The sequence below is a fragment of the Vespa mandarinia genome, chromosome 3 (genome assembly GCF_050613455.1).
Source record: "Vespa mandarinia isolate Hongniang chromosome 3, ASM5061345v1, whole genome shotgun sequence".
NCBI lineage: Eukaryota > Metazoa > Arthropoda > Insecta > Hymenoptera > Vespidae > Vespa > Vespa mandarinia.
In genome coordinates this window covers 10,432,567-10,449,264 of record NC_140812.1, presented here as the reverse complement: position 1 = coordinate 10,449,264, position 16,698 = coordinate 10,432,567, and the positions used below count along the sequence as shown (strand labels likewise).

The following is a 16,698-nucleotide window of genomic DNA, read 5'->3' as shown; positions in this document are numbered from 1 at the left end:
GTGTAAACAAACGAGTAAATCGCATGAATAAAAGGTATAGGATTACGCGAGGCAAGAAGAGATCAAAGAAAAAAAGAAAAGAAAAAAGGAAAGAAAAAAGAAAACAAGAAGATTCACCTGTAACAACCCTTGTGATTTTCGTGCGTGACGTGAGTGAAACTATTCAGGCTACCCTTTTTTTCTCTTTGGGAAATCAAAAAACGACCATGAGTGTCCCTTAGTTACGAGGGAAAGGACACGAGTTATATAATAAATCTTTGAGGCTCGGTCAGGATAGGAGTCTTTGTTCTCTCGTTGCCTTCTCGACCGAGTGTCGACGATTTTCTTTCGAGGATGATCGTGAAAAACGTAGGACTTTGAGGAATGTTACGAGTGTAAGTATCTCCGAAGGGTTTAGAGAATCTGTTGGCAAGGAACGACCGAGGAAAATGGAACGCTATCATGGACGTCGTTCGAGCACCCCCCTGCTGTTAAAGCAGCTTCGTAGATACCAGACTGGAGGGGGTGTGGCAGTGGTGCACCCTTCGAAAGAACCCTGCGGTCATTCTTGTCCTTTCGTCGGCAACCTTTAAAGCCGCGTGCACACTGAACGTGCTATTATGCAGCAAGGTCTAAGCTATACGAACAGGAAAACTATGCCAACGACGACGATGACGACGACGACAACGACGACAACGACATGAGAACGATGATGACCGTTACGGAACCGCCCTATAATGGGATAAAAATAACCGTGTTTATATAGGATTACGAGCAGATCATCTTCTCTATTCTAGTACGAGGCACCATATAGTAAAAGAGAATAGGGCAAAAAGAATGCCTTCGGTGAAGGGTATGACCAAACTACTCCGTTCACTTCCTAAACTCCCTCCGTTATTGTTTAGCTCCGAGGGATACTTGTTTATCGATTAGTGGCTCTGTTAGAGCTACGAAATACGCTAACTGTAACCGAGCTTATCCCCAAGTTAACCATGAATAAATATCGTCGTATTTTGATCTATACACTGTGGTTAATGTTCGAGATGAGATCGGTAAACATCCTGAATAATCTATACTTTTTGCAAAGCGATTCTCAGAGAAGCCCCTTTCGGTGTTTAATAGAATACGTAAATTCTTCTTGATAAATATTTAAAGATTCTCGAACGTTTTCAAACTCGTTCCCGGTTAAGAATCATAGAACGGTATATTATTGAAAGTATTAGCATATTTGAAATTTATTTCGCGAACCTTTAAAATTCATACGAGCATCCTTATGCAAATTATCTAACTATGGCCTTGTAATAGCTAACAATTCTAATTGATGATCGGGCTATCGAATGAGTTTCATAGGTTTCAAAACGCAATACGATTCGAATATTCGATAACAGAAAGAGAACACGAATTTAAAGCTTGTTACGAGCGTGTCCCTTTCTTTCTCCCTTCATCGATACAAGAAAGAACCTGAAGGGCCTCTAAACGAGCACAAAAGAAACAAGCACGGTCCACATGTTCTCCATTGACCAAAATTTTTCTACCAGCATCCTTCGAAAGAAACTTACAAAGCGGGAGCTTTCCGATGCAATGAACAACGACAATAAAATTCGAAGTAACGCGTTCGAAGATATCGAATTTGAAATTCAAAATTGTCATCGGACGAAAAAAGATATTTTCACGTATCCCGATATTTGTCCATAAAAAAAAAAAGATTACAAATCGAATTTATGAAAATTATGATAATAACGAATTGTTAATTGCGAAAAATTAGAAAGAAATAATTCTAACATAAGATAAATAATAATATCGAATACAAAATTAGCTCTTTTTTTTTAATTTTTCGTAACAAAATAAACGATAGTAATGAAAGTAATGAAATATTAACCATTCTTAATTAGTAATTACGACGGTACGGTTATACCCGTTGTTTAATTATCTTTTCACGATAATGAATTTGCGGCTTATTCCCGATCGCATAAACGTAACGTTCATTTTCCACCCCCTTTTTCTTCGGATCTTTCCAACTCTCCTCGGGTCTATCTATCCCAAAAGAAAAAAAGAAAAAAAAGGATAAATGATGAACAAAGAGAAAAAGAGAGAGAAAGAGAGAGAGAGAGATGATTTCTGCTTCTACTCTCTTCCTTCACGTCTGTTTGCTTTCGTAACACGTTAACGAGACTCGTCACGAAATTTGAACGGCGATATTAAGCACCAGCCAACTCTACCCCACCGCCCATTGCCCCCACTACTTCACCCTCATATTTGATTATAGTTTTGCTAATTGCGTCGGTATAAGAGAGAAGGGAGTAACGTTCGGGCTTGTCCATAGTGGGGGGTAACGCATGGAAACGAACGTTATTAAATTATTCTAACCTAACGCTGTATCCGTTCACGTTCATGGACATAAATTGACACCGAAAACGTTCGAACCGAATGGCTCCAACGTGTACCATTCCCGATCGCTACGTTGCAAGCTCCGCAATGGGATTAAATTCCTGTTATTAATGGATTTGTTTGCGGTACCGGACTCGACGGTCAATATTTATTTATCCGAACGGACGTTAACGCTGCGACAAGTACTACACTAGCCCTGAGGGGTTTTGTAGCATGATAAGAGTTACCTTCGTGGAAAAGGGAAGACGGTGAAAGGGGGATGTTTCCTAAATAAATGACTACCGTATTTATTTGGTGAAAAAACAAATTTGTACACCTACTAAAATGCCGAGAAACGGCTGCGTTCTTTCGATTTGGGGGAAAAAAAAAAAAGAAAGAAAAGAAAGAAAAAGAAAAAACCGGAATGCGAGGAGCTAAGTTTTTTTCGAATTTCTTTTTTTACTGTCTCTCTTTCTCTTTCTATCTCTTTATTTTCTCGGAAGTTTTTCGAAGCTTTCTTTACATTGGTTTTGACGGTGATCAAACCATACCTTTCTCTACATTTTTCTAAAGCTATCCTCGACTTTGCTCTTTAAACGTTCGACTTTATGTTTTTTGACGATGACTTTTAACGATGGATTTCGATTCCCGAAAAGCTTTTTTTTTCTTTTTGTTTTGTTTTTTTTTTTTTTTTTATCAAAGTATTCTCATAATTCTACCGCACTGATTCTGACCAGGAGCGTTTGACAGGCGTATCGAACGCAATACATCATCGACCCTTCTCGGCCTGGCTCGGTAATTCGAGAGAGCCGATGTATTTTTTTGGTTCACGTGAAATTTACCTATGGTTTGACATTCTCCATAAGTTGTAAAAAAGTTTTCTTTTTTTTTTTCTTTTTTTTTTTGATATCTCTTTCTTCCATCTTTTTTTTTTATACAACAATACTACCCCATATATGCAGATACATATATATATATATATATATATATATATATATCTGAAAGAAAGAGTGCGCGTGTTTTCGTCCGAAATCATGTTTGAGGAATAAAAAAAAGAAAAACAAAAGTAGAAAAAGAAAAAAACAATAATAATAGGACAGATATTTGATTTTAATGAAATTGAAATTAGGATAGCTTGACGAACGACGAGTCGAAAAGTTTTGTTTTTATTTTTTCTTTTCCTTGTTTTCTTTTTCTTTTATATATATTTTTTTTTCATTTTTTGTTCCAAATGAAAAAACCAATAACACGAAAGAAATACAAAGTGACTCGCGCGAGAGCTCGCGAGCTACTCCGCAGCATCCGGCGCGTGGTAGAGATACTCGACGTCTCATTTCCCCCACCAGAATGTATTCTACCTACTCTGGCACGCTCTCCCCACCATAAACTCCCCCCTACCAGCATCATAGCCACCACCACCACCACTAGCACCCACTGCCGCCGCCGTTAGCCGCCGTCGCCGTTACGGCCGCCCAGCACCGGCGCCCAAGAGCCGAAGGGCCCCGAGTCTTTCCTGCTACGAGTCAGTTGGCCGACATGAGCCGCGCGTGTTTGTTAGGGCTCTTCGTGTCCGTTCCATTTTCAAGATTGATCCTCTCGTAACTCATCGACGCGTTGATATTCGATTTATTAAAATCATTATATACACACACATATATATATATAATATATATATATATATATATATATATATATATATATATATATATATACAATTTGCCCGATCGAAACGATTTATTTTTCATACGTAATCATTTCCATGATCGTATAATAAAATCGAACTTTTTTTCTTTTTTTTTTTTAACATGTATATGTGAACGAAATGCAATTAGGAGATACGATATTTTTTTTTATTTCGTTCGTTTCTTCATTATTTAATCTATTAAATCGAGTGCGTAACAAAATACGTGCAAAAACATATTTGGACTGAACGGTGCCTTCGAAGTGAAAAATATTTTAGTGTTCCATACACGACACGACTTTCTTTTCTTCAAAATTCGTCTATACTTTCTACTTTTACTTTTATTATTCGATCGCTCTACTACCCCTTCCGTCGGTGAATACGATCTAGTTTTTCTTTTCAAGGATAAGTTAAATATCGTTGAAAAAAGAAAGAAAAGAAAAAAGAAAACAGGTCGAAACACGACGCTGACAAGACAAGCACGGTGTAACGAACTGCTAGGATGATAACAGTGTAAGTGCGGTGGGGTTAAAGTGCCAGCCCGTTTATGGATAACTACGATCGGTCGATCGAATTTACGAGTAAGTGATAACACACTGTAGATGTATTTATGGGAGAAAGTTTCTCTCTTTCTTTTTCTCATTTTTTCTTTCATCTTGACTTTTTCGTTTTCCTTTTTATTCATTTCTTTATTTATTTATTTATTTACTTTTTTTTTTTTCTTTTCTTTTGACGAAAGGAAAATGTCTACGTCGAGTATACCTCGAATGTAATACTTTAAGAAAAATTTCCGTATTATTATCATCTGAGAGACGTATCGTCCTCTAATGGATCGAATAGATAGAGATGATTATTTATTACGACGTAGAAGTAATAAAAAAAAAAAAAAAAAAAAAAAAAAAAGGAAAAAAATATATTATAATCCAAATTTAAGTCAAAATGAAGACCTTTCTCTATTAGCGATGCTAGGACGAAAATATTTTCAAATCGTTCGACCGAATGCACAATCTCAATAGCTCCCTCTCTCTCCCACTCTCTCTCTCTCTCTCTCTCTCTCTCTCTCTCTCTCTCTCTCTATCTATCTATCTATCTATTTATCTATCTATCTGTCTATCTTGTTCTTCTGCTTTTCTCGTGGAACAAAATTAGGAGAAGATAGACGTTCGACTGGCAACCCCCTAAAGAACTCCCGCTGTGCTTTTTCGATCTTTTAGAAACGTCAACGTAGACAAACTACGCAACACGATTTACGAGTTTCTCGTGTAGGTATAATAAGTACTAAACTTATCTAGCCGATGAATATCTTCTCTTCTCTCTCTCTCTCTCTCTCTCTCTCTCTCTCTCTTTCTCCTGCCCTCTCTCTCTCTCTCTCTCTCTCTTTCTCACATGAAAAAAATAAAATGTTATGTTAATTATCTCGAAATTATGGAATTTCCTTTTTCTTTCTTTCTTTTTTTTTTATTTTTTTATTTTTTTTTAATCGAGCGTTATACACGCTTACCAATATTTTCGACACTTAGCTTGGTTATCTCGTATCTCGCCGACGGACTGTATCACGTTACCGCGCTCAAATCGAGTCGTCAAATAAATGCGAAACGACACGAACCATTTCTCCATCTTTACTTGTTGCTTCCTCTCGATTGTACTTCTTTTTCTTTTTCTCCTTTTTCTCTTTCTTTTTCTTTTTTTCTTCCCTTTATTTCATTCTTATTATTTTTTTTTTTTTTTTTTTTTTTTTTATCCTCTTCGTTCTCTTTCATTTCATTTCTTCGTTCTCTTTCTGTTTATTTCTTTTTTTTTATTTCACACAGGCATGCGTGCGCATTATCCGTTTTAAAAAAAAAAAATGCCTGACGTACTGACGGATAAGGTCAGAGCTGTCGTTCGATTTCTCATTATTTTCATTCTTTTTTTTATTTCTTTCTTCTTTCTTTTCTTTACTTTTCCCTCGCCTCTTTCCTTCCTTCCGTAGGGAATAAGCGAAGTTATTTAACTCTCGCATACAACGCGTTTGACGCGAGCTATTTATACTTATACTCCTCCTACTATCCTATCTTGGCACTCGGCCAATGGTACTAATCTTCATCGTGACCCTATGACACGGACGGTAATACTTTTATATCGTGTTCATCCTCCTACATTCATTCCTTTTTAAATAGAGGCGAGAAAAATTTATAAAACAAATTTCCGTGACGAAAACGCGTTCGTTCGCACCGACGACGTATGTAGTCCGACTCGTTTTCATGAACGAAATCGAATTGGCTCTATTCGCCTAAAGGCAGACGGATGATTTTTTTGTATCCTCTTTTTCTCTCTCTCTCTTTTATCTTCTTCTACTTTTTTTTTTTTTTTTTTACTTGCATTTTTTACGTCCTTTTTTTCTCCCTTTTATTTATTTATTTATTTTTGTTTTTATTTTTCTTTTATTGTTTATTATTTCAAAGGACAGAAAGGAGGGTGAAACAAACCGCGCGGAAATAAAAGGCGAGTCACGTCGGCGATAAACTAGAAACATTTTGCGAACGCATGTTGGTACGAGCAAGCATTGGTGCTACTACTATTACTACTACTACTACTACTACTACTACTACTACTACTACTACTACTACTACTACTACTATTACTACTATTACTACTATTACTATTACGGTTGGTGGTGGAGGGTCGTCTTCTAAGATTTTTCTTCGTATACCAAAAGCGTTAGGTCGAAGTCTACGAGAGGGATAAATAGCCGCTGGAGCGCTAGTCGAGTTTTCTTACGAAGGCTAACGCGGAAAACGCATAACCGTAAAATATCCTTCCATATGCGGTCGTGGTAGCGAATGCGAGATTTACAAACATTCGAGTGCACTTACTAGAATTACGTCTACGGGATCACGTCCCTTTTGGTCGGCCGTTTACAGTGGCAATAAGTTTTCGAGGATTTATGCGAAATATATATATATATTATACTACACGTATGTATGTATAGGTGCGTGTGGGAGAGAACGCAAGCGCCACCAACAAACCCCCCTCTGCCTTTGCTTTAAACTTGCATCCGTTCTCTCTGTCTAGGAATATTCCCGAGATACATATCGTGTTGAATTCACGAGCGCGTTTTAACCCTATAACTGCTGTCCGTATTTCCTGCCAACTGTCAGAGTTACGTTTGGAAAAGTGAACGCCTCCCACCTTCCCCCAACCCACCACCCACCACCTGGAAATAGAAATCCAAGTTTCGATCTCTGATCTCTCTTCGAACGTGTTACCTTTCTGAAAAAGAGAGAGAGAGAGAGAGAGAGAGAGAGAGAGAGAGAGAGAATACGGACGGGAGAGGAGAGGAAAACAAAACAAAAAAGAAATAAAAAAAAATAAAAAGAAAAAAGAAACGCACGCACGCACACATAAAAAAAAAAAAAAAGAATAAAAAAGAAAATAAAAACAACAAAAATATTAAAACGTTGTTGGTTCTCCGTTCGTGAGTGGAATAATAAATCGTGCACAACTTTTTTCTTCTTTTTTATTTTTCTTTTTTCTTTTTCTCTTTTTCAAGTATTACACTATCTGCCGATCGATGAACGTAACAAACTGGTCGTTAGAAGAGGCACGTTCCACAATATCTCTTTCTATCTCTCTCTCTCTCTCTATTCTATCTATTTCGTTCCCGTTTAAATTCGATATCTCAAGAAGGAAGAAATTACAAAGATCTTTTTGCAGACAGAACGAAGTTCGAACGATTTGTAATAAGATTCCGTAACCGGCATTCTCCCTATCCATTTCCCCAACCTCCCCCTCCTCCCACCCTACCCCCATCCGCTATCACTACACCGTACGAGAGACTCGATAGGATGAACATTTCGATGTTCCGTTCGAAGATCCTACTATGTCGTAGGACGTGGCAAAGTAATCCTTCGATCCTACGTTGCAGCAGGAGCGACGGTGATTTGCAAAACGATCGATTCAATTACTACCTTCGACGATACGTCGGTTACGATCGGTGAACGTGTGCGATGCTATCGAGTATCACAGTGTTTCACCGTGTCTCGTCGAGTGCTCCTATAAGAATATCGATGTTGAAATTCGCTATATATATATTCGTTCGAACGATCGGTAACACAATATTCTCGACGATCCGTACCGTTTATCGCCACCGTTACCGATAATTCGTGACACACGTGACCTCTCCTCGATCGATCGTGAAGTTTTTACGTTGTTTGCCGAGACACCGCCGTTTTCTCTCTCTCTCTCTCTCCTTCTCTCTCTCTCTCTCTTTCTCTATCTCTTTTTCTTTCTGTCTGTCTGTCTCTTTCTCTCTTTCTCTCTCTCTCTTTCTCTTATGAAACGGATAACACATTGCGCCTTTCCTTTGCCATTCATTTGATCTGACCGAATAATTAATGATTCCGCGATATCTCGCTTTAAAGTTGTGAGAAATGACGGAACTTATCAATCGTCATTGGCGCCGGATTAATAATGATCGTACATAGAATTATTAATAGTAATAATAATAATAATAATAATAATAATAGTAAAATAATGATGATGACGATGATGATGATGATGATGTTGATGATGATGATGATGATGATGATGATGATGATGATGATGACAAGTATAATAATAATCGCTTTGTTCGAGTTATAGAATAGTCATAGAATTCATTGTTATTATTCTGCTATTTAACGAAACGTCGATTAATCTAAAGTAAAGAGAAGTAAGTCATACCTTTTGAATTTTCTATAACGCGGCTCATTAATTATAACGTTAATGTTAATACAAAATGAAATTCGATTTTAGTTGGATCGAGGTAATTCGATTACGTTATCGACGGATCATGCTTTTAACGTAATGTTCGACCAAACTATTTCGCGTTATACCGATCGATATCGTTTTCAATTGAAATTCTAAGGAGTGATAGGTCGAAATAAATAAATAAATAAATAAATAAATAAATAAATAAATATGTATTTATGTGTAGATTATCGAGTTAGTTTATTTTACGCAACATAAAAACGTCGTGTTTTGAGAAAAAAAAAGAAAGAATATATTTTGAACGAAGAAAAAAAGAAATGAAATAGATGACGTTTCGTTATAGATGTTAGTAGTCGGCACGAATCGTTGAGAAAACTTGTCACGAGAGTATATCGACATTAACCAGTCAGTAAACCATTATCTATACCGTAGCATGGTTAATAAATTAACAAAGCAAATGGCTTTTCGACTGTCGAATAATATAAATTTCAAAAACGACAAGTGCCCTGTCTCCAATTTACTATCCGGACAAACGGCTGGTCTTTTTATCTGAAAACCAATTAGTTCGTTCGATAAATATAATCTGGACTATATTCTAATGCTGTGCAATTTTCTTTCTTTCTTTCTTTCTTTCTTTCTTTCTTTTCCTTTTTATCCTCTTCTTCTTAATTTTCGAGCAAGTCCGAATCGATAAGAAGCAAGAGGAAGGGACATAGAAGTTGAATTAGTAACACGTTCTTGCTCTCTCTCTCTCTCTCTCTCTCTCTCTCTTTTGCGAATAGATTACGTTCGACGAATGACAATATCCTGGTTGAAACTACACGGTGGGTGGCTATGTTCGTTCGATACTTGAAAGGAGAGACACCTTATTTGACTTCGTCGAGAAAACGTTATTAACGATTAAACGAACTGGACTGCCTATGTGCTCTCTCTCTCTCTCTCTCTCTCTCTCTTTCTCTCTCTTTCTCTCTCGACGTTAGACTCTCGAGTAGTCGGAGTCGAGTCAAGTCGATCGTTACAAGAACGATACGCGTTTCGTGTTTCACGAGAGAAAAGGACTCTCAAAACTAATGAAGTCGAGCGAGTCGAGAAAAAAAAAAGGAAGGAAGGAAAGGGAAAAAGAAAGATAGAATGAAAAAGAAAAAAGCAAAAAGAAAGAAAAAGAAAAATGGAAGAGATACCCGAGCAAAGCCCCATTTTCAATGTACTTTTATATGCCCAAGAAATTCTTATTTTCTCTTCTTCATTTTTTTTTTCTTCTTTTACATTCCTTCGTTATTATCACCTCAGTCATTTCGTTTCTGTAAACATTTCGAGCTTAACACGCGTCTCTCTCTCTGTCTCTCTCTCTCTCTCTCTTTCTCTCTGAACATTTTATTTCGCCGACCAATTCGCTTTTCGACTTCTCTTTCATTTTCACCTAACGAAAATTCATCTCGAGTTTCGATAATCCAGACGGATTATCGGTAATTAAAAGGAATTAGTTGGGCCGCAAAGTAATTAATTTATCGTTTTCCATTATCCGATGAACCTTTGTTAATAATACTCCTGTCTCCCGAGTTATAATTAAAGGACCGAACATCGATGGCGGACGAACGAAAAATGATCTCACATAAAAGCCAAAAATATCGCGTTACTCTCTTCGTTAACAAAATTCCGTTAGTGTTCGTTCGTTGATCTCCGTACCGATAGATCTCGACCTGTCGTTTTACGCTAATTATCTGTATTATAGCGACAAAATCGAATCATTCTATCGAATTTCACATTCGTTCGGTATTATTTTACAATCATCGTCATTTTATATTTTATTGCAAATAGTTTTTAATTTCCGCAATACCTTAATCCCGTTCCTATAATTAATATTTATTCTTCGTTAAATCGGTCAAAGAAAACAAAAGAGGAGAAAAGAGAGAAAAAAGGAAAAAGTATAAAGAAAAAAAAAAAAAAAAATAAACATAGCAAAAACAGTCTGATAAATCGTTTCAAAATCGCGAAACAAGAATCTTTATCGTTCGTAGATCCCCGAGCTGTCAAAAGGTGAACGTTCTTAATCGTTCTCACTGTAAAAGGTTACTCCGTACCCTTGACGATGCTCGTAACGCATCGTGAATACAGTACCGACGATGATGGCGAACTTAATTGCAACGTCCGCGTAACGTGAAAATCAGATTAAAGCGGCGTCCTCGGTGCGACACGAAAGAGCAAAAGATTCACCTCGGGCGTAACGCTTACAAACGACGCGTATTTTACGTCATTAGTTACGCCTTCGTCGAGAATGGTGGTTTGCTTGCTTGGTTGCTTGCTTGCTTGCTTGGTTGGTTGCTTGGTTGTGCTTCCGTGCTACGTACGACTGTACGCAGGATTTTCTAACTTCCGTTTTTCACGCGGTACACGTACTTAAACATTTTACACGCAGGTGTGTTCGCATACTGGCAAGAAGATATCACCGAACAGGAAGTACGCGAAGAACGTGAGCGCAGTCTTATGCATAATCTGTATTAGGAATCTATTTGTCATTTTATTTTTGTTATTTTTCTATTTTTCTTTTCATTCGATAACGATAAAACTGACTTTCTCTATTTTCCTTTGCTCTCTACCTTTTTCTTCTTTTTTTTTTTTTCTCTATCCATGGATTGAAAAATCTGAAAACCTGACTTTTGTAAAAAGAGAAGATCTTTTTCTTTCACCTTGAAAGATGCATCTCAACCGGATGCAGGACCTGGAAAATAGAGATCCATCTGGCATGCGTTCGATCCCATCTGCAAAGGAAAGAGAACCCGTGAGAATTTTGCGGAAGGGCTTGCTTGAAAAGGCGAATGTTCACGCTTCGTTGAATTTCGCAAAACGAGACTTTCACGTCGAATCTTACCTCTCTCTTTCTCTCTTACGGTCGATATCTTCTTCTTTCTCTCTCTCTCTTTCTCTCTCTCTTTCTCTCTCGTTCTCCTTGGTTAATCTTTCTCTACCTATTGGTTGCTTCTAGCGCGTGCATTTTCCCGTCGACGGTGATTTACGAGCAAGCGCCAAGCACAAAGGATGCAAATCGAGAGGTCAGACAAAGTGAGATAGATGCGGATAAGAATTCTCCAATGGTATTTATTGTTCGGGAAGAAGCTTCCGCGGGAGAGAACGATCACGGAAGAGAATCGCCTACGCGTTACCTTCGACATTTTCTTTTTTTTCTTTTTTACCAACTCGTAACTTTGTACGATATACTATATATCGTCTTGCGATAACGTGGAACGACTTAGAGATCGTTTTATGGGGTTATCACCGATGGTCCGCGAAAACTTTTGGAGCTTTACGACTGAGATATCCACGAATGATTCCAATAACAAAGAAAGAAAGATAGATAAAAAGAGAAAGAGAGAGAGAGAGAGAGAGAGAGAGAGAGAGACAGATAGACAGACATAGAAAGAGAGAAAGTAGATTAATAAAATAAAAGCGTTCTTCAAGCCAATGGAATTAACATAAAAAGAACATTTTCGAGAAATACTCGTAATGTTTAAATGTCCGTCCTAACAACGTTTCTCCCTTTTGGCAAAGAACCGAGTCGCGAGAGCTCTGTGTTTGCCGTTGAATTTGTCCCACGTGTGTCTCGTTTGCGAAAGGCTGGACGCTCGCCGCGTATTTGTCAATTTGCGTGACTCGACTTTGCTGTCCTACTAGAGAGACAAATTACTGTCGGAATCTGGCCACTCTTCGTCCAGTGCATGTATATATATATATATATATATATATATATATATATATATGTATATACGTATGTATGTTCAAAGAAAACTAGAGAAAAATAAACGATATTCGTATGTATCTACATATATATACATATGTATATAGGTACATACATATATTGTATGTATTTAGCGTAAACGTCGAGGAACGTTTCTTCTCGGTTGAAGAACTGTCGATCGTCGGCCGTTCGTTTCTTTCTTTCAAGCAACGTTTCTTCAACCATCTAAAGACTAGACACACGTGCGTGTCCCTTTTACGTAAATCTACTCACGTTTCTTCTTTTACCGGCACGTTAAGTAGTTTTATCGAGCGTGATATCAATCCTACGTACATAAGTACATTTCCTTCTCTCTCTCTCTCTCTCTCTCTCTGACGTACAAATAAATAAATATATATATATATATATATCCTGCGAGATTTCAAATAATTTCACCTAATGATCGAAAAAAATCTACGAGATTTTTTTCTATATTATCTTATAGAACGGCTCTTTTTTCTTTTTTTCTTTTTGATCGAATATCGAAAAAGAAAATACTTTTCCCCTTATTCTCTTCCCCTTCCACATTCACAGAGGCCACCCACTTCGATATCGAATATATTCACGGATGCTTTATGATCGCCCAAGGCTCACTCCTCCTAGAGACTCGTCGTATTGTATTTTATATTCATCCGCGTAAAAATGCGAAATAACTTTGCGCTCACGAGAGTAACGTTGCGAGAGAAACATGAGTTTGTAGAAGTGATGATGGTGGTAGTGGTAGTGGTAGTGGTGATGGGGGATTCTAGAGAGAGAGAGAGAGAGAGAGAGAGAGAGAGAGAGAGAGAGAGAGAGAAGCGAGGGCAAGAACGTTTGATCCTCCTACCGTGCGTCGTCCGAGGAAACAGCTTCTCCCCTCCTTGCGTGGCACCTCTCACGGAGGAGGATATACGCCTGGTATATTTTCAGACGTCGTTCCTATTTGCGAGATGACTCCGCCGCTCAAAAGCCGTCCACGCTTGGGGTCGCGCCCGATGAAACGATCAAAGGAGAGGCGAGAAAGGTGTATTTCTCGGGCTCGTCGAACGTACGCCCTTTTGCCCTTCTCTTTCTCTCTCTCTCTCTCTCTCTTTGGGTCTCTATCTCTATCTCTCTCTTTCTTTTTCTCTTTCTCTGTTACTCCTGGAAAAGGTGATTCCACGATTTTCGAAAGGACGGTAAAAGGCAGTGGTATGCCTCCGTTCTCTCTACGTTCGAGGATAGACTCCGTTTCGACAAAGTGAAATCCTTTGATCCAGAGTCCCTGGGAAGCTGTAAAGATATCCAGACAGCCGTTACCATCGTTCCTTTTCTACCGATTTTCTCTCTCTCTCTCTCTCTCTCTCTCTCGCTTTCTCTCTCTCTCTCTCTCTCTCTCTCTCGTTCTCTCTTTTTCTCTTTTTCTCCTATACTCGATAGCATGAGAGTAATCGCAACTTCCAAAATACCAGACTCACTCGAGATTTCGAGAAACTCGACTACTATCTTCGAGTTACCACTGATCTTGTTCGATATTCGATATTACTGAACGAGAGTAAAGCCCATGACTATCTCTTTGATCTCATTCAATCTCGTTTTCGTTGATTCCATTTCAATGATTCATTCAATACTAGCACGCTTCGTTATTTCGATCGGTAGAGTAACTTTTTTTGCTGACTCTGAGAAAAGAAACTGGTTCGTCGATAATCTACGTGATCTTCTTGTTCGTGGAATCTTACTTTAAGTCTCTCCTCCAGTCCATCTTTTTGACGTAACATCACCTAGACCGTCTACGTGATTGTCGTGACATTATGAAAATCTTTTTTCCTTTTATCTTTTTGTCCATTCTACGAATGAAAATTTAAAAGGTAACCTTCCTAAATAAACGAACTCCTTCTCCTCCTTCTCCTCTTCCTCTATCTCCTTTTCCTCTTTCTTCTTCTCCCTAGGTTTTCTTTAATCTATTTAAAATTCGTGTCGTGAAACGAAAAGAAACATGTCTTTCTCTTATCACTCTCTTAAAATCAAGAAGAAGAAACGTTTGGAGATTGGTTATCTGACTAGATAAAAAAAGAGAGAGAGAGAGAGAGAGACAGAGAGACAGAGAGACAGACGGAGTAAAAGAGATAGCGAAATCTGTTCTTTCCGAGCAGGTAGTCACAAATTTGTTCACGTCCCTGCAAAACTCGAAAGTAGAAATACACCACCCCCACACAGTTAGGCGAGATACAAGGAAGAAAAAAAAATATGGAGATAAATAAAAGTAAAAGAGACAGATAGACAGACAAAGAGCGAGAGAGAGAGAGAGAGAGAGAGAGAGAGAGAGAGAAAGAGAAAGAGAAAAAAAGAGATAGGCACGCGTGTAGAAGCGCCATCGTGCTCGAAGAGAATACAAGAGGAGGACAGATCCGTGGTGGCGCGCATAAAACTCCGCGTGGTCCTATCTGAGCGATCTCGGGGTCAAGATCGTACGAAGATAGGGCTTGGAGCTCGATCGGGCTCGTGTGAAACCACGACTAGGCGCATCTGCTCGCATCTGGCAGTTGCTTAAGTAACGATACTGCTTTGCTAGCGAGGGAGTAAGAAGGAGAGAACAAGATGAAAGAGAGAGAAAGAGAGAGAGAGAGAAAGAGAAAGAGATAGAAATACAAGAATATTCTTGCCGTCTATAAAGACGCTCCGCGAACCCACATCCCTCCTGCTGTTGTGCCAGGGTTGACATGTTTATTTCGCTCCGTAATCTTCTCGGATTACGTTCGCGAGGAAGAAGAAGAAGAAGAAGAGGAGGAGGAGGAGGAGGAGGAGTAGGAGGAGGAGGAGAAGCAGGAGAGAGAGAAAGAGAGAAAGAAAAAAATCGAAAGGAACGAGATAGACGTCTCTCGAGGGGCCGAGTTTCGGTCATATTATACCTGAACATGCTCGACACGCGTCTCTTTCTTTATCTCTCACTCTCTCACTCTTTCTCTCTCTCTCTCTCTCTCTCTCTCTCTCTCTCTTTCTTTTCCGCGTTCTTTTTTTCCATTGCGGTTTGCGGCTCGTTCGCTTTTCTTTCATCCGGAGAAGGAGAAAAAGGGACTAACGGTGAATGAGATCAGTAGGAAATTTATCGACTACCTCCAACGACGACGTTTTTCCAATATTTTTATCGCTTCTTCCTCGATTTCCTCTCATAGGATTACTCGGTGGTACTCTTGAAACGAGAGTGAGCGAGCGAGAGAGAGAGAGAGAGAGAGAGGAGTGAGAGAGAGAGAGAGTATCATTCACAAACGATCGAGGTTGCATCGAGCGTTAAATTAATGCTCTCCCCGTCGGTTTATCGATTCGAGCTCATAAATCTCCACCGAGAGATCCGCTGAACGAAAAGCCGAGGCCGATCTCGCATTCTGACAGGTTGCCTACCTCTACAGGTGGCTTATGACTTTTCGATGTACTTAAATGCGTTTTAGATGCGACCGATATACCGTACGCGACCATAAGCGAATCAATCATTTAGAACTGTTGTAGATGCTATTAAAGGTATAAGTAGAAATATGTTTGTTCGATGTATATACATTATTTAAGTGGCCCGTACTTTGTCGAATGTTACAAATAAACGAATGGACACGTTCGAAGATACATAGATATATATATATATATATACGACGGAGGAAAGAAACACGAGTAGCTAGTACATCCCTGTGTTCGCTAATAAAGTCCTTTGTAAGATTTATGCCATCGTGCATCGTTACGAGGACCATTCTTCGTTCGTCTCGCCCTCGTAATCGTCTATCTATTCATCGACGAAAAATTTTTCGAAAGGCACACCGGTCCGCATCGAATCCGCCGTGACCGCTTCTTCTTCTTCTTCTTCTTCTTCTTCTCCTCCTCCTCATCTCTTCTTCCTCATCTTCCATACATCTCCTTACTCCTCCTTCTGATCCTCTTCTTCTTCTTCTTCTTCTTCTTCTTCTTCTTCTTATACCGCTTAGAAAGATCCAAGAGAATCTTTCTCCTTCGAAACCGGTAGCTCAATCCTCCAGGGAATCCAGCTCGTTGACTCCCCTACCTGTTGTCACGCGATACCCGAGTCGCCCTTCCAAGCTTTAAACCGCATTTAAGACGCTGTCTCTTCCACCTCCGAGCACTTTTAATCTCGGTTATGCTCTTCGAATACGAACTCGCCAGAAGAATGATCCTTCTCTTTGATGCCGGCTCATACTGTAGAAGATCA

At 38.9% G+C, this 16,698-nt stretch overlaps 1 protein-coding gene across 4 annotated transcripts in view; it reads left to right on the top strand.

Annotated features, from left to right (window-relative positions):
* Window positions 1-3,883: 3,883 nt before the first annotated feature.
* The window catches only part of LOC118445038 (netrin receptor UNC5C), a 42,600-nt gene continuing 29,785 nt past the window's right edge, over window positions 3,884-16,698 (top strand). For all 4 annotated transcript variants that reach the window (XM_085655975.1, XM_035873930.2, XM_085655974.1 and 1 more), the window contains exons 1-2: window positions 3,884-3,944; window positions 4,179-4,608. In XM_085655975.1, the coding sequence (XP_085512101.1) occupies window positions 4,575-4,608 (34 nt within the window). In that variant the 5' untranslated portion in view covers window positions 3,884-3,944; window positions 4,179-4,574. The remainder of the gene's footprint in view (window positions 3,945-4,178; window positions 4,609-16,698) is intronic.